The following is a 23,206-nucleotide window of genomic DNA, read 5'->3' on the forward strand; positions in this document are numbered from 1 at the left end:
TGTTTCCTTTTCGAGCCATTTTTGGTATCGACAACTTTTGTGAACCCACCCTTTTAGATACAAAAGATGACTCAAGAAACACGTGTGTTCACTTCTTTAAGCACTTTTACGAGACAAGCAACCCATTCTTTCATGCTCCTCTCTACTCAGTTCAACTTTTTTCTATGCATTAACTTTTTACGAGCGATCTTATCTCATATATTTTTTTTATTTTATTTTATTTCATGAAAAAGAATAACAATGACATCTCCATCATTTTGTTCCTAAAATGCTGAGCAATGCCAGCCCAACTTTTTGGAAATTGGCATTTAAAATGATGGCATAATATCGTAAAAAAAATGTTATAAATTTTTGTAATGAATAATGAGTGTGACATATACATACATACATAGATTTTAGATTATTATTTTTTTTTCCTAAACTTTTAAACCTTTTTTCTATATTAAGAAATACATACTTGATTCCATTCACTACTTCATATTTATTAACTCTATTGTCATTTTATTTTTAATTATAATTTTTCAAATTTTCTTTTATTAAAGACCAATCGAATTACAATATTTACATTTAAATATAATTATAAATCAAGTAATATATTTAACTCTTCAAAAGTTTTTCAAAACAAGATTTATCATTCATTCTTTATTTATCTATTAAATTATTTTGGACGGTTGTATTTTAATTAATATTTCTTAATTTAAATAAAATTTTCATGCAGAAAATATTATTAATAAATGAAACTAATAAAACGTTAATAATGATTTTTTTTTGTTTTATTTATTTATTATTATTATTATTTGGAGTCGTTGAATAATGAAGGTTCAAGTTGGGAAAGTTGGTTGGTGGGTTAGAGCAAAAATCTCACGTTACCACAATTCTCACCTACCCTTTTTTTTTTTTTTAATTATTTATTATATATAAACATACACCCTAATAATTATATTGTTTTAATGACTATATTAAATTATTTCATTGATTTGTACTCAAAAGACAATAATATTAGGTTGGAGGATATATGTGTTTTCTTTGTTGGTGTAATGATTTTAGATTTGAATCTAATTATTAATTATTCATTCCACGTAAATTTATTTTAATATTTATTTTATCTCATTAAATAAAAGAAAAATATTGAAAGGTTAGGAATTTAAAATTTTCTATGGACTAAAAAATGAAAATTATGTTCATATAATTTTTGTAAAAACAATAATAAGTCATTGAAGTGTAATCTATCACTGAACTTTAAGTTCGAGAGATATAAACTTACATTATTTACATTTTTTTCTTGTTAATTTTGTAAGTATGACAAGTGTTCGACGTATTCTTAGAGAGAATAATATAATAAAAATATATATAATTACTTAAAATATGAAGAAAAAAAAAAAAATATATATATATATATATATATATATATATATATATATATATGTGGTATTTACGTTCATGGCTTGTTACTATAGTAATTATAATAGGATGTATACAAAAATGAATATGTTATTTAATAATGAGTATAAAATGCGAGCTTCGCGCCTTATTCAAGAAAGGGGCGTTATGGTGGTTGCTGACAGTACAGTGCATAATTAATGCATAAAAAGAAGAGAAAGGTCAAAAAAGGTCACTGACGTGGCAGAATGGTAATCCATAAAATATTATTTTCTTTTAAATTTTTATTGAAATAAATTGAATTTTAAGCCAAAAATAATATTCAAGAACTAAAGAATTTATATAATACTTTTCAATAGTTAGAGATCAAATAATAATTTAATATATTTTTTCATTAAGATATAAAGTTTTAAACCTCAAATCTTAAAATGTATATATATAAAAGTGTCAATAAAGTATTTATGTTGATTTTATTTAAATTTATTTATTTTAAAAAATATATAAATTAATATTGAATTATGCTCACATTTATTATTATTATTTAAAAATATCTTGTCATAATTTCTCCTCATTATTTTCTTTCATAAATGAAGAAATAAATGTCTTAATAATTGAGCTGTATTCTATACTTCTAGTTAGAGAATATGTTTCAATTGATGTTTCAAAAGCATCCCAACTGAATTATTAGGCCAATTTGATTATATGCCTTTCATCATTTTTTTTTTGAATATTTATGAAACAATCAACTATTTTTGGTATTACGTGTTCCAATAATTATCTTTTTATTCGAGATTATTTAAAATGTAAAAAAAATAATATAAAAACATAATTTGCTCATTATTTATTCACCTAATCTTGTTTTATTTACCAATTATTCAATGTCACAATAAATAATAAATACGGACACCTAAACTTATTTTGGTGGGTCCTTAAATCTTATCTTATGAAATTTATTATTATGTTATTTTAATTTTCTGATTTTGGATTAAAATTATGAACGGAAAGTAGACACGTCAATCATGCATACATATCATTCATGTTGACAAGAGACTTTATGAACAATAAATGAGTGTTTGCAAAATTACAAATATACCCTTTCTATATGCTCCTCCTTCAAACCTTAATTCTTTTTATTTTTCTATTCCCAACTCACGTGACAATAATATAATTCCAGTTAGATTATAATTATAATTTACGGTTGATATTATTTTCATATATAATAGAACAATAATAATATTGTTTTTCATTTTATTTTATATATTTTTCAATTGTGGAATTTTTTAGAAAATATTTAGTCTTTGTCGGCTCCTCAATTGGCAACAACGATCTTCAAAAAGAAAAAAATTGTAATATTTTTTCAAAAAAGAAAAGTACAAAATTTAGAAAATTATTTTCTATTTAGCAAGTCAAATTAATTGAATGATAAATTTGTTTTTGAAAGCTGTGTTGGGATGTAAATTTTGAATTTTAAAAATTTAAATGACATTATATAATTAATACAAATTAATAATTATAAAATTTTGATTAATATTAATACATAAATATTTTCACAATAAAACAAAACTTCATGAAGTAGTTATGAATTAAAAAAAAAAAAAAAGAAAAAAAAAAGAAGCAGAATATGTTGATATGTGCAATTGGACGTGGCCCACGAGTTCTTCCAAACTGCATTAATATGAACGTTCCCTCTATTCTCCTTCACGTCAGTGCAACGTTCTTCATTTAATTGCTCGCTGTCCGTTCCCTCGCGCTTCCTTGGACCCTTTTCACATAGCTTCCAGCCCCAATCTCATTTTACCCTTTTAAAGATCAAGGGGGAAAAAGGGGCAAAAAGAAAGTCTACTCAAAGCGTTTATATCATCTTCCTCCATTTCGTCTACGAAAAAGGTGCAGTTTCTGACATGTGGTGAGAATTTGAGCACCTAGCGCTTCTCTTTACCTCTCACCCATCTGGGTTTCCTTCGTTTCTTAAATAATTTAGCTGTCACGGGCTCTGTGATCATCTTCTTCCAAAACCCACGTGAATTTCTGCCTTTGATTTTCAGAAGTTTATTTTCTTACATGTGTTTCTAAAGGGTTCTTCTCATTCTGATTCTTTTGTTTGTGTTTTTTCAGACAAGAGTTTTATGGAAGAACTGTGAAGACTAATTTAAGGTTTGTTCTTCTTCATTTGGGTTTTTTGCGTTTGTTATGTAAAAGGTTGTCTTATTAATTATTACTTCATTTGACATTCAGTGACGAAAAGGAAAGATAAGGGGAATGGAGGACTTATGGGGTTTGTTCTGTGGAGGACATGACTGTTCAAGTGGTAGTGAGAAACCTTGTGGCTTTCTTTCTGATTCCTCTTCATGTAATACTCAAGCCTTGTTCATCTGTTTTGATTTTCTACTGTTGATCTTGCTTGTATCCAATATTGTGGGGAAGTCAGTGAAAAGATCTCACATGTCGAATCGAATTCGAAGTCGTTCTGCGTTGCAGATTTTGTCTGCTATCTTCAATGGTTGTGTTGGATTAGTGTACCTTGGCTTGGGAATTTGGATTCTGGTGGAGAAATTGAGTAAAGATCATACTGCTTTGCCTTTGCAGCTGTGGTTATCTGCCACCGTCCATGGCTTCACATGGTTATTGGTGAGCTCCGTGATTAGCTTCTGGTGTAAACAGTCTCCAAGAGCCTTGTTGCGCTTATTGTCCATTGCAGCATTCGTGTTTACTGGAGTTATTTGTGTTCTATCAGTTTTCGATGCTGTTTCGAACAAAACAGCATCAGCAAAGATGATTTTAGATGTTGTATCTGTTCCAGGATCAGTTCTGTTATTGATCTGCGCTTTTGGGTGTTTTTCCCGTAACGAGAGCGAGACGAGTATCAATGGGAATGGACTTTACACCCCACTAAACGGTGAGGCCAATGAAAGTGATAAGGTTGATCTTGTTACTCCATTAGCTAAAGCTGGATTGTGGAGTAAATTTTCGTTTTGGTGGATGAATCCTTTAATGAAAAAGGGGAAGGAAAAGACTCTGGACTACGACGATATACCGATGATGTGCGAAGAAGATTGTGCAGAAAGTTGCTACTTGCAGTTCACAAACAAAATGAACGAGCTGAAAAAGAAAGAACCAAATTCCCAACCATCAGTCTTAAGAGGCATCATTTTATGCCATTGGAAGGACATATTATTGTCTGGTTTTTTCGCTTTGTTGAAGATACTCTTTCTGTCTGCTGGTCCTCTGCTTCTAAATTCCTTTATCTTAGTTGCTCAGGGACATCAAAGCTTCAAATACGAAGGTCTTGTGCTTGCCCTTTCACTTTTCTTCTCGAAAAGCATCGAATCCATATCACAAAGGCAATGGTACTTCAGAAGCAGGCTTGTTGGTCTAAAAGTCAGGTCTATGCTTTCAGCAGCCATTTATAAGAAGCAATTGAGATTGTCCAACGAAGCTAAGTTGACGCACTCGAGCGGTGAAATCATGAACTATGTGACCGTGGACGCATACAGGATTGGAGAGTTTTCATATTGGTTCCACCAAACTTGGACCACGAGTCTTCAGCTCATTATTGCACTTTTGATCCTCTACAAAGCAGTGGGAATAGCAACCATTGCCTCCTTTTTGGTAATAATTCTATGTGTAATTGGCAACACTCCAATTGCCAAGCTACTGCATAAGTATCAGAGTAAATTGATGGCTGCACAAGACGAGCGACTGAAAACGTTCACCGAGGCTCTCGTGAACATGAAGGTTTTGAAGTTATATGCTTGGGAATCCCATTTCAGGAATGTAATTGCGAAGTTAAGAGAAGTGGAGCACAAGTGGTTGTCATCTGTGCAAATTCGAAAAGGATACAATGGTATTCTCTTTTGGTCATCTCCTGTTATTGTATCTGTTGCAACCTTTGGGGCTTGTAGCCTTTTGGACATTCCGCTACATGCCAATAATGTTTTCACCTTTGTGTCTACGCTGCGCCTTGTTCAAGATCCTGTTAGATCTATGGCTGATGTCATTGCAGCGATTATTCAAGCACGGGTTTCATTTACGCGTATCGTTAACTTTCTGGAGGCACCAGAGCTGCAAGGTACAAGTGTTTGTAGAAAGCGCCTTAACACGAATGATAACTACTCCATTAAAATCAGTTCAGCATCTTTCTCATGGGAAGAGAACTCCTCGAAGCCGACTCTTCGTAATATAAATCTCGAGGTCAGATCAGGTTCAAAGGTTGCAATATGTGGAGAAGTTGGCTCAGGAAAATCTACTCTTCTAGCAGCCATTCTTGGTGAAATTCCAAATGTCGAGGGAAATGTAAGTTATATCACCATACTTCACCTATCTGTTTCACTTTCACTGCTATATGATAGAGCTGAATTCACTTTTGATATATTTAATTTTGTGAGATCCCACCTTGGTTGGAGAGGAGAACGAAACATTCTCTATAAGGGTGTGGAAACCTCTCCCTAGTAGACACGTTTTAAAACCTTGAGGGAAAGCCCGGAAGGGAAAACCCAAAGAGGACAATATCTGCTAGTGGTGGGCTTGGGCTGTTACAAATGGTATCAGAGCCAAATACTAGGTGGTGTGTGAGCGAAGACGCTGGGCCCCAAGAGGGGTGGATTGTGAGATCCCATATCGGTTGGAGAGGAAAACGGAAAATTCTCTATAAGGCTGTGAAAACCTCTTCCAAGCATACTCGTTTTAAAACCTCTTCTCCCACTATGATTTACTTGGTTGCTTTTAGATCATAATTAGCTCAATATGCTTTCCACAGATTCAAGTTTATGGAAGGCTTGCCTATGTGTCTCAAATAGCATGGATCCAAACAGGAACCATACGAGACAACATCTTATTTGGCTCTCAAATGGACAGTTGGAGGTATCGGGAAACGCTCGAGAAGTGTTCGTTGGTGAAGGACCTCGAGTTGCTTCCTTATGGTGACCTCACTGAGATTGGGGAGAGAGGAGTGAACCTCAGTGGTGGCCAAAAGCAGAGGATTCAACTCGCACGTGCGCTGTATCAAGATGCTGATATATATCTTTTGGATGATCCGTTTAGTGCTGTGGATGCCCATACTGCCACAAGTTTGTTCAATGTAATTCACAAATTTCCAACATTCTCAAATTGTTCTTTCTTTTCTAATTTCTCAGACTGAGTCAAAGCTAACTTCATTGTTTGCAGGGATATGTTATGGAAGCTCTCTCGGGTAAAACAGTTCTTCTCGTGACTCATCAAGTCGATTTCCTGCCTGATTTTGATTCTGTCCTGGTTAGTTCAAAAACACCTTGATCGAGTGTGTGCGTTGTTGATTTCCTCCTTGCATTTTCTCTCTCCTATTTCTTTGTGTTCATCTTGATCGAGTGTGTGCATTTGTGGTTGTCAATCGCAGCTAATGTCGGACGGGGAAATTCAAGAAGCAGCCCCTTATCATCATTTGTTGGCACATAGCAAAGAGTTTCAGGACCTTGTCAATGCACACAAAGAGACTGCTGGTACTGAAAGGCTTGCAGATTTTTCTGCCACCAAGAGTTTGATAACATCAAGTAAAGAGATTAAGAAATCTTATACAGAGAAACTGTCCGTAACATCTGATGCTAATCAGTTAATTAAGCAGGAGGAGCGAGAAGTCGGTGACTCGGGATTCAGGCCTTATATTCAGTATCTGAATCAGAGCAAAGGGTTCATCTTCTTCTCCTTAGATGTTCTCTCCCAATTAGCATTCGTGGCATGTGGAATAATGCAAAACTCTTGGATGGCTTCGAATGTCGACAATCCCGACATCAGCAACTCCCGCTTGATCCTCGTTTACTTGTTGATTGGAATTATTTCAACATTCTTCTTGGTTACTAGATCTCTTTTCACAGCTCTTTTAGGTTTGGAATCATCAAAATCATTATTTTCTCAGCTACTAACATCTCTTTTTCGCGCACCGATGTCCTTCTATGACTCCACACCTATTGGAAGGATACTTAGTCGAGTAAGCATCTCGAGCTGCAACGATAAAGCTTTTCGAGATCAGAATGAAATTGAGTTTTCTTACATTTGTTTATCCTTTGATAGGTCTCAATGGATCTTAGTATTGTAGATCTTGATGTCCCATTCAGTCTAATATTTGCTGTTGGTGCAACCTCCAATGCCTATGCTGCTCTCGGCGTTTTAGCTGTAATCACGTGGCAAGTCCTATTCATCTCCATACCGACAGTCGTTTTGGCGATTTGCTTGCAGGTAATACAATGGATTATAGATGCATTTGTTGTTGTTGACATAGTTCTACATTTTTAAAAGAAATGAACTGATGATGCTGAACAAGTCATTTCTTTGTACAGAGATACTACTTTGCATCTGCTAAAGAACTCATGCGTCTTAACGGGACAACGAAGTCGATGGTAGCAAATCATTTGTCTGAATCCGTAGCTGGATCAATGACAATACGAGCTTTCGAAGAGGAAGAGCGATTCTTTAAGAAAAACCTTGAATTCGTCGATGGAAATGCCAGTCCGTTCTTTCACAATTTTTCGGCCAACGAGTGGCTGATACAACGGTTGGAAATGCTCAGCGCTGTCGTCCTTGCCTCCGCTGCGTTGTGCATGGTGTTGCTACCAACTGGAAGCTTCAGCCCTGGTGTGGATTTTAACATTTTTATTGATTCAAATATAAAATCATCACATTCTTAAACTGTCATGTAATGAAAGTTCTATGCTTGTATTACAGGTTTCATTGGAATGGCAATCTCTTATGGCCTTTCTTTAAATGTGTCCTTGGTCTTCTCCATCCAGAATCAATGTACTATAGCTAATCACATCATTTCTGTGGAAAGATTAAACCAATACATGCACTTACCGAGCGAAGCTCCGGAGATCATCGAAGAGAGACGTCCCCCAACCAACTGGCCCTCTGTCGGCAAAGTCGAGATAATTGACTTGAAGGTACGTAGAAGCTAATCAAAACCTGAAACCTTCAGGGACGATCGGTAAACTAACCATGCATGTCGTTTTACAGATACGATACCGACCCAATACACCCCTTGTTCTTCATGGTATAAGCTGCACATTTGAAGGAGGACATAAGATTGGCATTGTTGGGCGGACTGGCAGTGGAAAGTCTACTCTTTTAAGTGCCATATTCCGCTTGGTTGAGCCAGCGGGAGGAAAAATTTTAGTTGATGGTATCGACATCTGCTCGATCGGACTTCATGACCTGCGGTCACGTTTCGGGATTATACCTCAAGATCCAACCCTTTTTAAAGGGACTGTTAGATACAATTTGGATCCTTTAGTTCAGCATACTGATGATGAAATATGGGAGGTGATACTTTGTTCTTTTCTTCATGTGGTTGTTTTCTTTAGAGGTTCGTTCTGCATAATATTTACGTAATTTTCGACATCTCGATCATGCAGGTACTTGGAAAGTGTCAACTTAGAGAGGCTATTGAAGAGAAAGAAGCCGGTTTGGATTCCATGGGTAAGTTTTTCGTATTCGAGATAATGTTAGACGTTGTTGCGTTCTAGTTCTTCCTATTCTCAGGTTGTCAATGGCTAACATTTTGTAAAAACCAGTTGTGGAAGATGGTTCGAACTGGAGCATGGGTCAGCGCCAACTTTTCTGTTTAGGCCGTGCGCTGTTGAGAAGAAGTAGAATATTGGTGCTCGATGAGGCAACTGCGTCGATCGACAATGCAACGGATATGATTCTGCAGAAGACGATTCGAACTGAATTCGCAGACTGTACGGTGATTACAGTTGCTCACAGAATACCAACTGTTATGGACTGCACCATGGTGCTTGCTATAAGTGACGGTAAGTTTTGATCATTATATATACTGTTCATGTCCTGAATGTTCTTAAACATTGTTTCAAAACAACTCTGTCAAAAACGAAGTTAGAAATGAATCGACCCGAGTTGTCTCATGAAATGCTCGATACAACTTTCAGGGAGAATAGCAGAATACGACGAACCGACCACGTTGATCAAGAGAGAAGGCTCTCTATTCGGGCAGCTCGTGAAAGAATATTGGTCTCACTCGCCATCTGCAGAATGATTTTGATCCCAACAGTGTTAGTCTATCAACTTCCTTTGCTTTCTGATGAGAAATTGTAGACGTTGAAAGATTAAGGGCGTGGATTTTTGAGTTATTTGTTGTGGTGCAGTCTGCTTCGTGCAGAAATGTCCATTTCCTCATAATAGAAAGCTGATTTGAACTGTGTGAACCACATTTTTGTAAGGTAATGATGTGTGCCAACCCATTAGTTTACATGAATAATTTGTGAAGTATCTTTCCAATTGCATAATTGTTCATTTGTACTGCGTTGAGAGGAATATATGTTCTATCTTGAGTACCTTCCACTTACTTACCGTAGTTATTGTCTTTTTTAGGCTTTTCCTTTCGAATTTCACCTCAAGGTTTTCAAAACGCTTCTGATAGGGAGAGGTTTTCACACTTTTATAAAGAAATATTTCGTTCCTCTCTCGATCTCACAATCCACCCCCCTTCGAGGCCTAGCGTCTTTGCAGGCACTTGTTTTCCTCTCCAATCAATGTGGGATCTCGCAATTCACATTCACCCCGTGTCCTTGTCGGCACTCGTTCCTCTCTACAATCAATGGGGATCTCACAATCCACTATTCCTTCGAGGCCCAACATCCTCGTTGACACATCTCTAGTGTCTAGCTCTATACTATTTGTAACAACTTTGGGCTTTCCCTTGGAAACCGGACTGAACACGAAATTTAGAAACGAAAACTACACTCGAATGTGAGATGGATTATCGTTATTTACTTATTTTCAGTATAACAATTTTGTTCCTTTTTATAAATGTAACAATGCAAACTTATACTTTTTTTTTATAATTAAATTAACTTGAAAAATGATCCAAAAATGGCTGGAGTGTTTTTTTTTTTATCAGAAAGTAACATAAGCCCTGAATTGAAATGAAAGAAAAAAATGAAGCTGTGAGTTTCAGAGTCAGAGGCCGTACTACTACAACTACCATTAACTCAGACTACATGAAGATAATTAATAAAAGATTAGGAGATACGTAAGCCAAAAATATTTATCACAGCTAGCTACCAACCATAACCCAGAACAAGCTAAGTATCTTACTCGTAAGATCAAAATGAATAAGGAAATGTCGAGGTTCACATACTCAAGGGTGATGGGGAGAAACAGCAAAAAATAATGAAGGCACAAGCAGAATAATTAATTAAGTAGTGTTTCTCACGATTCTTGGCCTCTACTCTACACTTTACGGACTTGAATATTGTGAGTAGATGGGAACCGCCATATGGGTTGTCTGCCACTCTGAAGGAGTGCCACCTCTTCTCCTTCCTTTACCATTCCTTGCCTCTGTACACAACCAACTCAATAATGAGTCAAACAGTTACTCATACAAGGAAACTAGAGATTACATTGAGAAGCTTTTTTGTGTTTGTTTTTCATATTCATTCACGCTAGCAACGATTCTTATGGGACAATTGTCTGACCCTACTACTACTCATTCCCTTGAGCCATTTATTATTTACGTGGTCCTTATTAACTATTAACCATAGAAAACATTATTGAAAAAAAGAAGAAAAAGGAAAAATAAAAGATACCTGTAGCAGAGATAAGGCATCGGCAAATGTCTGCTCAGCATCATCAGAGAACTGCATGTATATGGGGCACACTCCCTGATATAAAGCCAACCTCTGTTGTATCCTTTTACTGCATGTCACAGTAGGGTATTTAAGGAAACTATCATAGCTGAACTCCTAGTACCTAACTAAATTGTATAATCTTATTCATCGATAATTCAATCCATCGCATAGAGGAAAGAAAGCATTTTCATCCATGATACTGGCTCCTTTTATGGATCCTAGGGGTGGTTTAACAACTTCAGTGGATCAATATTGAAATTGCAAACATTTTCACCAACAATGAACTAGACTGTTTGTATTTGATGCTTAGTCAATCAAACCCACATAACCCTTATGATCGTACTTTGAGTAGATTAGAAGGAATAAGTGTGATGAAGCAGTTCGATAAACACAAGTTTAGATTCTATCAGACTATAAAAACAATAATAACAAAAAGGAAAAAGAAATACTGTTGAATGCAAACATTTCTAGGCCACGTAGTTCATGATTGGCTTTCTACTAACAATCAACTCTTTAATAAATTTTTTTAAAAAAAAAAAAGAAAAGAAAAGAAAAAAGAATACACGGGCTACTTACTCATTTGTAAAAGCAAATGTTGTCCCAGATGGTCGGTAGTGGCTTAGAAGGATGGCCATGAAACCAGTTTTAGTGAAGACAACTATTGAGGTTCCAAGAGTGTTGGACATCATTGTTGCATGATAAGCAAACATCTCACTCATATGGTTCTACACAGAAGAAAAGTAAACAAGTCAGAATCATGATAAAGATTAACTAATAAAAAAGAACAGAAGCCTGAGCGGGAGGCAACAAATCATGGTCTTATTGAAGTACCATAAATTTACTAGTTTTAAAATAACCTTGAATGTTTGACCGAGATTCAATGGCATTCGACCACCTTCTATGGTTGCTTCAGTCCGTAAAGCAACTGTATGCATTACTTTCACAGCTTTTAATGGGAATCTGGAAATTGGCATAATGGGGTGATCAAATGAACGAATATACTTTATTTATTTTATTCACCAAATAGACACCAAGACAACATAAGTAGCCAGCTGAAGTGAGTTTATTTTCTCAAAATTGGTTTATTCCTTTTTTTGTTATATAAACTGTATATAATACTCTCAATATCAGCACATATCATGCTATCAACAGCAATTAACCAATATGACTTTTTGTTTTGCAGAATCACATCATTCTGTATTCACCGTAAAACACTTAGTCTTGAAAACCATCGCACGAGCTAAAGAAACAACATAATCCGGAAAAATCCCAAACATTGCAAAAACCATGTACTGTGCCCCAAATGTCTGAGCCAACCACAGATTAACTAATAGCATAAAAAGGAACTAAAGAGATAACTCACTTTCCATGAGCTGTTTCTCCAGAGAGCATGATTGCATCGGCCCCCTCTCTAACTGCAATAGCAATATCAGATACTTCTGCTCTGGTTGGTGTCGGATGAACAATCATACTCTCAAGCATGTTAGTTGCAACAATGACAGCCTTCCCCATGCCCCGACACAAGTTGATTATCTCCTCCTTCATATCGATCAAGTATGTTTAGAAGGTTTGACAAATAAACTCTAAACATCTCTTCTATGAGTGGAAGAAAAGCATGACTGAAAATAAACCTCCTCAGCTTCTTTAATTGGAAAAACTACCTACCTGCAGAAGTGGAACTTCTTCAATAGGGAGTTCTGCACCAAGATCGCCTCTTGCAACCATTGCCTAAAATGAGATAAAGGAATTTCCCCTTAAATTAGCAACCAAGCGTCAGACTATCAACAAAACTAAAAATGCTTAGAATTCAACATTAACATTGGAATATCCACTCCGATGTTGTGAAAAAAATCAAAAAATTACCCCATCAGAAGCTGTAATAATTGAATGCAAATTTGGTATGGAGTCTGCACTTTCTATTTTTACAATGACATGAATATCAGCATCACAGCCTGCAGAGTCAGAAAAGTTAATAAATCAACGTCTAACAAGAATGCAGCACCCAAATTGACTTTATAAGCACAACATAGAGATCTGCAGTTATGTACTTTTAAGATATTTTTTCAACTCATGAACTACTTGTGCATCTTTAACAAACGAGACAGCATAAAAGTCAACTTTGTTGTCAACTCCAAATTTTATGTCATCCCAGTCCTTCTCTGCAAGAAACATAAACAGTAAAACATATTAGTTGACTCACAGGCAAAAGAACAAAAAAAGGAGTGAAAGCCCTATCAATCCCGTACTACTCGAAATGAAACTTCAATAAAAAATGGAATGTGTAGGATATATTGATTCAAAGTCCAACCAGTAATGGAAGGCAGTGTTGCACTTTTCCCTCGAACATTTAAATGTCGCCTGGACTTGAGCTCTCCACCATCAATAACTTCACACTTAACAGAATCCTCTGTCTTAGACTTCACCATGAACGACATCATTCCACCTATAAGAGATTTAAAGAATAATGTTGTAGCAACACATGAGATGATGAAAGAAAGGTTCTTTATTTTCTTTATAGAAATTTCAAGTATTAATGTCAAAGAAAGTAAAGAAAGAGGGAACTGATGCACACAAGATTTTCATTCTCATATAACACTATATTCCTATGCTATGAACCCAAGACTTTTCACCACAAGGAATGTAACCTGGTTATTCTATCTAAAAAAGTTTCTAATTAGTGGCAAAAAATATATACACAGAAAATAGGGAATAAAGAAAATAAAAACAGCATACCATCAACAAGAAGCATGTCCCCAACTTCTACATCATTAACAAAATCATCATAGTTCACGCTAACAGAGTCTGCAGTGCTAACACCTCTCCGTATGGTAAAAGTGAATTCCTGTCCACTTTCTAACAATATTGGTTGTGGTAGGTCACCACTCCTAACCTCAGGACCCTGACAAAATGAAATAGATAATTTTAAAAATAAAATAAATACCTTGGTCTATCTGGAAAACGTTTGTTGCCTGTTTAATCAATCGAAGGTGGTGAACGTGGAAAAATGTAAAAATGAACTTGCCTTGGTATCGAGCATGATTGCAATGCAGTTGTCCTTACATTGGGCATTGTATTCTCTGACTAAATCTATAACTTTCTGATGAGATGCATGGTCTCCATGAGACATATTCAATCGGGCAACGTTCATTCCAGCCTCAGCCAGCTTCCAAATCATTTCCTTCGTGTTAGTTGAAGGTCCAATTGTGCACACGATTTTTGTCTTACGTCTAACTGTTGGTTTGGACCACATTCCGACCGGTGTATCACCGAGTTGTTGAACTGCTCGTAAATGTTCAAATTGCTCATCTGCCTGATATGCAGCATTCAGAATCAAATTACCACGTGAAAATTAAAATTCGCAAACATTTGTAGCCAATGAAGGCTACAAAATATCCATTGTCATATTTAAACAAAATAAGAGATGAGACTTCCCGAGCAACCGCTTATACAGATAAATTTGTGTGTGTGCATGCACATATGTATGTTCCCTTCCGAACACTCAGAGATCAAAGAAAACCCATTTATTGATGATACTTCACTTTCCCAGGTACAGAAACAGGCATACTAAATTTCCAGCTCGCACAAGTCTAGGCATCCAATTACAGATCCGTACAACTCGACGATATACAAACAAAGTACACCATTTCGCCTTCTGAATGCTACGAGCCTTTCAAACAAAAGCATTTTCCTTTTCAAAATTCAAATTCCATGACTTTCAGCTCCCCATTTCTCCTCAATCTTATCGTAACAAGCAAATAAAAGCAATTTCCTTAAAGATAAAACTAACAAATCAGGAGATCACAAACCTTCTGAATATCCTCAGGTGATACCGGAACAACTTCAGCTTGAGCAGCTCTCTTGGCTGTGATTAGACTTCTCCTGCAAACAAAATTCCTTCTCTTCTTCTCATGCGTCAACACTTTGGAACCAATACCAAAAGACCGAGCTCTGTTCACCCGGTCCAGCACAGATCCCGAGCCATGGCACGGGACTGTGCTGTGAATCGACCTCGTAGCCACCACCTGAGACATTTTACGAACAGAGAGAGAAACTCAACGAGACAACTCCTGAGGAAGAGATTTAACAGTGGGCGAATTGAAGGGAGAAATGCGTGAGGAGTCGAACGTAGAAATTTTCGCCACAATACTCAGGCGGAGCTACCAATGTGTGAGTGAGAGAGAGCTTCGGTAATATCGAAGAAATGGGGAGCTAGTAGCGCGGTTGTGCTTCGACGTTCAAAGCCGCTATTTTGATCTTACTCTTAACAAACAATAATTTGCAAATATTATGGGGACACTCTTCGGCGCGTGTACTTAACTCGCCTGCCCTAAAAAAAACATGCTTCAATTGGTGAAATGGATGGGCCGGTATTTGGGCGTGACCAAGCCTCTCACAAGTGATAGAAGTTTTTTTTCTCGTACCCGAAACTCAAAGGAAACATATAAGAGTTTACGTTTAAAGTAGACAATATTGGAGAGTCGTGTTTATCTAATCCTCTTTGACCCGGTTACAAGTTCTGGTTAACTTGATAGAATTTAAATATTTTTAGTATTCCTAATAATCATGGATTAGTGAATTTTTTTTATTAATAGAAATCAATAAAGAAAATAGTAAAATAAAGTAAATTTTCGGTTTTCAAAACATTCAATTCAATCCAAACAAAAAATAATAATTTACCTAAGTCTAAGTTATATAAACACATTTATTGCATAGATAGTTAATAATTTTTATTATTTTAAATATAATTCTAATTTGACAATAATTTAAAACCATTAAACTTCTCTAATAAATGGTTTTTTTTTTGGGAAGAATATAATGAAATTTGTGGAAGGTTGCTTTAGCTTATACGAGCTAAACAAGGTATCCGAACTTGAAATTTATGAAAATTGTCTCTAATTTTGAAAGCGTTAAAAGCAACAAAAACATAAGCATCACTCCCAATCCCCAAGCAATTCAAGAACACAAAGCCTTCAAGAAATAGACGAGACCCGAACTCAGAGATCAGCAGAACCAGTCAAGAACAAAATAATGTATTGAAAATGCTCACGTTTCCGAACTGTACCTCCATAAATTACTGAAAAAATTGAACATAATCGAACCCAAGCCGATCGGAATGCTTTAGATTTAAGATGCTCGTACGTAGGACGAAGGAGAAGAGGGCTGGGAAGCAAAAGAATCGGACGATGAGTTCATTTTCCTTCAAAATGGTGAAATTAAACGAGTAACTGGGCTTTTCCCGCCTTATCTAACGAAAATGGGGCTTTTTTTCCATTGGAAATGAGCTGATCCATAATCAGGATCTAATATTGTGTAAATAAATAATGGGCTTTTCCATCTTGAGCTTTTTCTTCCATTGGAAGTGGGCTGGTCCACAATCAGGATCTAATATGACAACTAATTGGGCCTTTTCTGCTTAACCGTATTGGGCCTTGAATAGCAACTCAAATGGGCTTTTCCCCCTTGGGAGTGGGCTGATCCACAAACGGGATCTAATATAACTGGGCTTTCCCGCTTTGTCGTATTGGGCCTTGAATCGCAACTGAAATGGGCTTTCTCCATTGGAAATGGGCTGATCCACAATCGGGATCAAATATAACTGGGCTTTTCCCGCTTTATCCTATTGGGCCTTGAATCGCAACTAAAATGGGCTTTTTCCATTGGAAGTGGGCTGATCCACAATCGGAATCTAATATAACTGGGCTTTCCCGCTTTGTCGTATTGGGCCTTGAATCGCAACTGAAATGGGCTGATCCATAATCGGGATCAAATATAACTGGGCTTTTCCCGCTTTATTCTATTGGGCCTTGAATCGCAACTAAAATGGGCTTTTTCGATTGGAAGTGGGCTGATCCACAATCGGGATCTAATATAACTGGGCTTTTCCCACTTTATCCTATTGGGCCTTGAATCGCAACTGAAATGGGCTTTTTCCACTGGAAGTGGGCTGATCCACAATCGGGATCTAATATAACTGGGCTTTTCACTTTTCGTATTGGGCCTTGAATCGCAACTGAAATGGGCTGATCCACAATCGGAATATAATATAACTGGGCTTTCCCGCTTTATCCAATTGGGCCTTGAATCGCAACTGAAATGGGCTTTTTCCATTGGAAATGGGCTGATCCACAATCGGGATCTAATATAACTGGGCTTTTCCCGCTTTATCGTATTGGGCCTTGAATCGCAACTGGAATGGGCTGGTCCACAATCGGGAACTAATATGACGACTAACTGGGCTTTTCCCGCCTTACTTATTGGGCCCATAATTGCAACTCAAATGGGTTTTTCCTATTGGAATTGGGCTAACCCACAATCGGGATCTCATATGACAACTTACTGGGCTTTTCCCGTTTTATGGTATTGGGCCTTGAATCGCAACTCAAATGGGCTTTTCCCATTGGAACTTGTAAGTGGGCTGATCCACAATCCGGATCTAATATGGTGAAATAACTAATGGGCTTTACCATTTTGGGCTTATTTTTTCATTTTCCCCGAATCCTACTTCTAATGTTGTAAACAAAACTTTGTTGTATGTTACAATTGAACTATCTTGGAGAGATTGTGGAATGGCTGCAGGTAGCCAAAGATGAAGAAGGTTGGGTATTAATGGTGAAGGAACTTGACTGATTGATATCTCTTTTCATGGCTCTATAAACTTGATCCAAGCCTTCCTCAATCATCTCCACCACTGTTTGTGGCATTGGCGGCGTCTCGACCTCACTCGATCCTTCCAACATTCTCACGACCTCGCCCATCGTCGGTCGCATGACAACTTCATCTTGTATGCACCAAAATGCAACTTTCAATGCTCTCATTAGCTCTTCTCCATCCACTGCACCCTCTAGCCGCCTATCTGCCACTTTGAAATGAGTTCCATTCTTCATCTCCTGCACACAACAAACAAACCCCAACAAACATCCTCAATAGAACACGACATTGAAATGAGATCACGACCAAATCTACATATTGGTTTAGTTAAAGAAAATCACGCGAGAAGAGAGTAGGGGAGGAGGATTTGAACGTCTAACCTCTTAATTTAGAGTATATACTTAAACCAGTAGAAGAGTCGGTGAGCTAATGTTCTGGAGGGTTATATGACGTAGGTTTCTATATTATATATAAGAACTCAACTTTGGAGTAAGATTTAGATGCATACCTTGTATGCCCAACCAGGATAGAAGAAGTCTTCAGCATCAAAAGACATATCAAGGTTTCTCCTACCACCAACAATCTCCAAGAGAAGCATTCCATAGCTATAAACATCAGCTTTAACCGTGATGGGGCGATTACTAACCCACTCCGGAGCCAAATACCCTCTCGTCCCTCTCACCATCGTCACGACGTGCGAGTGCTCTCGTCCCATCAACTTAGCCAGACCAAAGTCCGAAACTTTGGGGCAGAAGTTTTCATCCAACAGAATGTTTTCTGGCTTGATATCACAATGTATGATCCTGTTTCTGCATTGTTCATGAAAATAAGCGATCCCTTGCGCCGTGCCGATGGCTACGTGAAACCGAGTCGACCAATCTAAAATCCTGTCTTGGTTATGATGTGAAGGAAATATCCATTTGTCCACAGACCCATTTTTCATGAATTCATACACCAGAAGCCTGCAAAATGCAATGTGCACTTGATATGAACAACAATGATTGAACCAAGATTGTAATGCAATATAGGATAGGAAAGTTGACCTATGCGACCCTTCCGAGCAGTAACCGCAGAGGCGAACCAGGTTCATGTGATGCATAGATCCAATAGTGTTAACTTCAGTTATAAACTCCTTCTCTCCATGAGGGAAAACTCTGTCAAGTTTCTTCACAGCTACCAGAGTCCCATCTCCAAGGCTTCCTTTATATACACTTCCAAATCCACCTAAAAGGAATCAAAACATCAGAAGTTTCCTATGGATACATAAGATTTTCTGTTCTGTTCGACGTTATAGTTCTACCTTTCTAGAGTAAACGGTTGAGGATTGTTGGGAGAGGAGTCCTATATTGGCTAATTAAGGGGTTGGTTTGAGGCCTTTTGGGAAAACCCAAAGCAACGCCATGAGAGCTTATGCTGAAAGTGGACAATATCATTTCATTGTGGAGAGTTGTGATTTCTAACATGGTATCAGAGTCATGCCCTTATCTTAGCCATGTCAATAGAATTCTCAAGTGTCGAACAAAAGGTGTACTTTGTTTGAGGGCTCCAGAGAGGAGTCGAGCCTCAATTAAAGGGAGGCTATTTGAGAGCTCCATAGGCCTCAGGGGAGGCTCTATGGTGTCCTTTGTTTGAGGGGGAGGATTGTCGAGAGAGGAGTCCCACGTCGACTAACTAAGAAGTTGATCATGGGTTTACAATTAAGGAATACATTTCCATTGGTACTGGTACGAGGCCTTTTGGGGAAGCCCAAAGCAAAGCCAGCTTAGGTTCAAAGTGGACAACATCACACCATTGTAGAGAGTCACGATTCCTAACATAAACGTCCCTAAAATGTCCATAAATACTTTTCACTCCTCAAGTACTTTCTATCGAAGTACTGCACACTCAAACAGTGAAACATGTCTTAAAAACAATGTAAAAGGGGTTACCTGTTCCAAGAAGCTCGGAGAAATTGTTCGTCCGGATCTGCAAATCGCGGTGTGTGAAGCTCATAGGAGCTCCAGACAAGATCAGAGAGCTCTCCATGGCTCTCTTTAAAACCTTTCTTCTATGAACATTATAATATAACAACAAACACAGCAACCCAATCAGAAAAGCCATACTCAAAACAATAGGAATAATCGTAGCCTTTTGTTTAGCACTTCCTGAAGAATCTCCATCAGTTCTTGGCCCATTGGCATCTGGTATTGACCCATTGGACCTAACCTTCACAAACAGAGTCGAACCAGCATCCTCAAACCCCCCAAAATCTAAGCTTCTCAACACCCAACAATAAGGTTTCTCTTCATCAAGCCCATAAACAGAGGCAACACACTCACAATTAGACAAGCATGCATCGCCACATTTGGCAACAGTGTCGATATCACTGTAATTTGCAATAACAGAGAACTCAGAGAAATAGTAATTTGTTTGCTGAACTGGAGAAATCCTGAACTGGGTCGCCGGAGATTGATGATGTTGGCCGTCGCATTTACCCACCGACGATGAATTCTCAAAGCACTGGCTGCCGCCGGCGTCCTTGAAAGTCCCCGGCAAGCAAGAACAAGTTGCATTCGTCTTACTTCTATCCAAATAGCAAATCCCATTTCCACAGATTCCGGCAATATCACAAGGATTTGAAACCGCCGCCCATTCCGGCACCCATTGGCGAGACCCATTAACATCATCGTCCCATCGATACAAACGCAAGTTCCCATTACTCTCTAAGGTCAATCGTCGAACAACTTGCGTGCGTACATTGCGAATCGACTGATTTGTCGATGCCGACAATCCCCCATTGTCGTTATCGTTCTTGTAAACATACACAGCGCCATTAGAGGAGTCGCCATAGACCACACCGAAGCTTCCGCCTTCGTCTAGAACAGCGATGACTTCCCCTGTTACATTGGAAATGGCAGGGGCGGACCAGTAGGAGTAATTTGAGTAAGATTCAGGCAACCCCGCATAATTTTCAGGCAAATTGAATGTCAAGGCGAGTTTGAGAGTGGTGCGTTGTTGGAGCATTTTAAGTGCATAATATCCGCCATGGGAGAGGGATTTTGAAGTTGTAAGCTCTAAAGAGACTGATAGAGGTTGATTTGGGAGAAGCGTATCAGATGGGTGTGAAAAGCTTTGCCAAATAGGGATTCGCTCGGCGTTGAAGAGGATGAAGTTGCCAGATTCTGACATGACGGCGAACTCCGCTCCGTCTCCGGAGGTGTTGGAAGACCAGACGGTGGCGCCACCGTCCAAAAGGACGAGGTTTCCGGTGGCATCAAACTCCACAATCGCATTCTTGGAGACTGGAGAGTTTCTATACGTAAATGATTGAGAGAAAAATGAAACTTGATCGCTTAATTTGAGCTAATTAAACATCAAAATTCTTCTTTTTCATGTCTTTTAAGAATATGGCAATGAAAAAACACTTTCTTTGAACAATTGATCAAAATTTTGGATCAAACACTGTTCTTCGCATGAATTGGTTACATAATCAACTATTTCTAATCCATTAGCAACTAAGCTGGCAAACTGTGGACAGTGGACTTTGTTTGCCATACTCCAAAGAATATTCTACAATAATCATTAAGATAAAAATGCATGAACTCCACCTTACTCTATATTGAACAATAAGAATATATATAAATACTAACCTGTTAGCTGACCAAACCACGGTTCGATCCCCGGGAAGCTTGGCGAACCATATGGCAAGTAGAAATCGATCAACCGCGCCACTACTAGCCGGACTAAACCCGAACGCAAAAGTACTATTATCAGAAACCCAAGCGTTTCTCTCACGATCACCAGCAACCAACCTCGCTCCAATAACAATTTGGCTAGCCATGCAAGCCCGAATCAGCCATACAACAGCCAAAGCGAACATAACCCACGAGCCATCGCGAGACGACGAAGAAGCACCTACAGCCATTAGAAGGCAAAGATCACTTAGGCATAGTTATTCAGCCATTGCCTTTAAATTACAAGAAGGATAACGATAATGGTAATGCAATAAGTGCAGAGAAGTTGGTGAGCTACATTTTGAAAAACCTTCCCCCAAAAATGGTCGGCTGAGAAAACACAAAGGGGGAACCTTTGATTATACGTGTTAGAAGCTGTGAGGTTGAAGGCCGAAATTTCATCAGCTAATCTAACGAGAGTGATTGAAAAACTCAGTGCCTATTTGACACGTTTATTGCTTCAATTATTGGTTTTGTTTATTTCTTCATACTTTTCACACCTTTGAGTTAGAAATGGCACCTGGGATTTTCAAATTTTGTAATTTTTCAACCAATATTGCTCAATTTTTCCCATTGGCTTTTATGTTGTAGTTGACTTAATAATTTTGGATAATATAAAATGGATATATATTCCACGTACATTAAATATCGTGATGGTACAAACTATAGTCGATATTAAGTTAAGATTATAAATACGTGTCGAGGGTTAACATTAATGTACTGTTAGAAACGTACACGTTTATCCATTTTAATAGACAATAGAATAAAAAAAATTAATGATAAAGTGAATTATTGATGGAAATTATTGTAGTAGCTTTAAATAATTTCTTTTTTGTATATTGTTCGAAGGATTTTTTTAAATAAAAAAAAAGTTAAATACATGTTTAATCTTATTACTAAGTTGGTATATTCGAATCTTCGACCTTACGTGTTGAACTAAAAAAAAACGTCGTTATTATTAATGCTAGAGGAACAAATATTTTTCTAGTATAAAATTATTAAAAATGTGTCCCAAGAGTCTCCTACACACTAGCTAGTATTTTAGTAGACCTCACTTCCTCCTAAGTGGACAAACTCATTAGACCTATGAGACTTAGAAATGGCGAACGAGGGAACCAACAAGTTCTAATGATTGCTTTCGGCGAGAATGTCGACTTTCTTGCAAACATGGTTTGATTTATCTATTATTAGAAGTGCTCACATGATATGATAAATCAACTCACTAGAATCAGCTTAAATTATAAAGGTTCCGTTCGGTTCGATTTTTTTCTTTCTAATTTGGGTTTGAGTTGAATATTTGGAAAACTAAATATAACATGTATGGTACATATCCGGATTAGTCCAAAAGATTTTTCTTACTCAAACCGAACCTAATTTGTGTACACCTCTGTCCATAACGATGTGCCCGAATAACAGTAATAGACATGATTTCCTTCTACGACGGTACAATGGACAATCGGTTACCTTCAACAGCAATGGGTTTGACATTATAAAGCTCGAAGATAAGATCTCGTGCTCGGATACCGTGTTATATGACAGTAATTATCCTAAATTAATTGGGTTTTGTTCTTGGTAATATGAAAGGCAAACTTTACAAAGAAAACACACATTCTCTTTAGGAATCAGACTGAGGCAATAAGTGTTTGGATTCTCTTGCAATGATTATGGTGTTTAAAAGGGGACCAATTTGTTTGAAGTCGTTCTCCTTTTTTGGGTGTTGTCCCAAAAACCTCGGCCTCTGTCCATGTCTTTTGCCGACAATCCCTTGGACCATTGTCTGCTAAATTTACAGTGCTGAATGTCCAATTCAAATTTGAGTGAAAACGACACAAACTTCTCTGGCTGATAAAC

At 37.4% G+C, this 23,206-nt stretch overlaps 3 protein-coding genes across 7 annotated transcripts; 1 reads left to right on the forward strand and 2 right to left on the reverse strand.

The window, feature by feature from the left end:
* The first annotated feature begins 3,070 nt into the window (after window positions 1-3,070).
* Window positions 3,071-9,709, forward strand: LOC111801539 (ABC transporter C family member 10). Of its 3 annotated transcripts, none has more exons than XM_023685566.2 (13): window positions 3,071-3,400; window positions 3,496-3,534; window positions 3,616-5,673; window positions 6,137-6,457; window positions 6,544-6,630; window positions 6,752-7,339; window positions 7,423-7,587; window positions 7,689-7,983; window positions 8,074-8,288; window positions 8,362-8,667; window positions 8,760-8,823; window positions 8,919-9,158; window positions 9,294-9,709. In XM_023685566.2, the coding sequence occupies exons 3-13, from the start codon at window positions 3,640-3,642 to the stop codon at window positions 9,398-9,400; spliced, it is 4,422 nt and encodes a 1,473-aa protein (XP_023541334.2). In that variant the 5' UTR covers window positions 3,071-3,400; window positions 3,496-3,534; window positions 3,616-3,639; the 3' UTR covers window positions 9,401-9,709. The 3 variants fall into 3 exon arrangements, with proteins under 3 accessions (XP_023541334.2, XP_023541332.2, XP_023541333.2); XM_023685564.2 differs by having other exon boundaries at window positions 3,071-3,286; XM_023685565.2 differs by having other exon boundaries at window positions 3,071-3,267.
* Window positions 9,710-10,393: 684 nt separating this feature from the next.
* On the reverse strand, window positions 10,394-15,250 carry LOC111801543 (plastidial pyruvate kinase 2). Its single transcript, XM_023685570.2, has 12 exons — window positions 14,801-15,250; window positions 14,017-14,304; window positions 13,728-13,893; window positions 13,303-13,437; window positions 13,043-13,153; window positions 12,858-12,946; window positions 12,660-12,722; window positions 12,358-12,533; window positions 11,852-11,954; window positions 11,571-11,719; window positions 10,953-11,061; window positions 10,394-10,704 (listed from the first exon to the last, which is right to left on the reverse strand). The coding sequence occupies exons 1-12, from the start codon at window positions 15,023-15,025 to the stop codon at window positions 10,597-10,599; spliced, it is 1,722 nt and encodes a 573-aa protein (XP_023541338.2). The 5' UTR covers window positions 15,026-15,250; the 3' UTR covers window positions 10,394-10,596.
* A 2,218-nt stretch (window positions 15,251-17,468) lies between these two features.
* On the reverse strand, window positions 17,469-21,776 carry LOC111801540 (Protein kinase superfamily protein). 3 transcript variants are annotated; one of them, XM_023685567.2, is made up of 6 exons: window positions 21,654-21,776; window positions 21,272-21,536; window positions 19,571-20,934; window positions 18,686-18,866; window positions 18,151-18,604; window positions 17,469-17,881 (listed from the first exon to the last, which is right to left on the reverse strand). In XM_023685567.2, exons 2-6 carry the CDS (start codon window positions 21,499-21,501, stop codon window positions 17,540-17,542), a joined length of 2,571 nt encoding a protein of 856 aa, XP_023541335.2. In that variant the 5' UTR covers window positions 21,502-21,536; window positions 21,654-21,776; the 3' UTR covers window positions 17,469-17,539. The 3 variants fall into 3 exon arrangements, with proteins under 3 accessions (XP_023541335.2, XP_086982780.1, XP_086982781.1); XM_087126654.1 differs by lacking the exon at window positions 21,654-21,776 and having other exon boundaries at window positions 21,272-21,619; XM_087126655.1 differs by lacking the exon at window positions 21,654-21,776 and having other exon boundaries at window positions 19,571-20,923; window positions 21,272-21,472.
* Window positions 21,777-23,206: the final 1,430 nt, after the last annotated feature.

Source organism: Cucurbita pepo, chromosome 9, assembly GCF_057944985.1.
Source record: "Cucurbita pepo subsp. pepo isolate OVF chromosome 9, ASM5794498v1, whole genome shotgun sequence".
Lineage (NCBI taxonomy): Eukaryota > Viridiplantae > Streptophyta > Magnoliopsida > Cucurbitales > Cucurbitaceae > Cucurbita > Cucurbita pepo.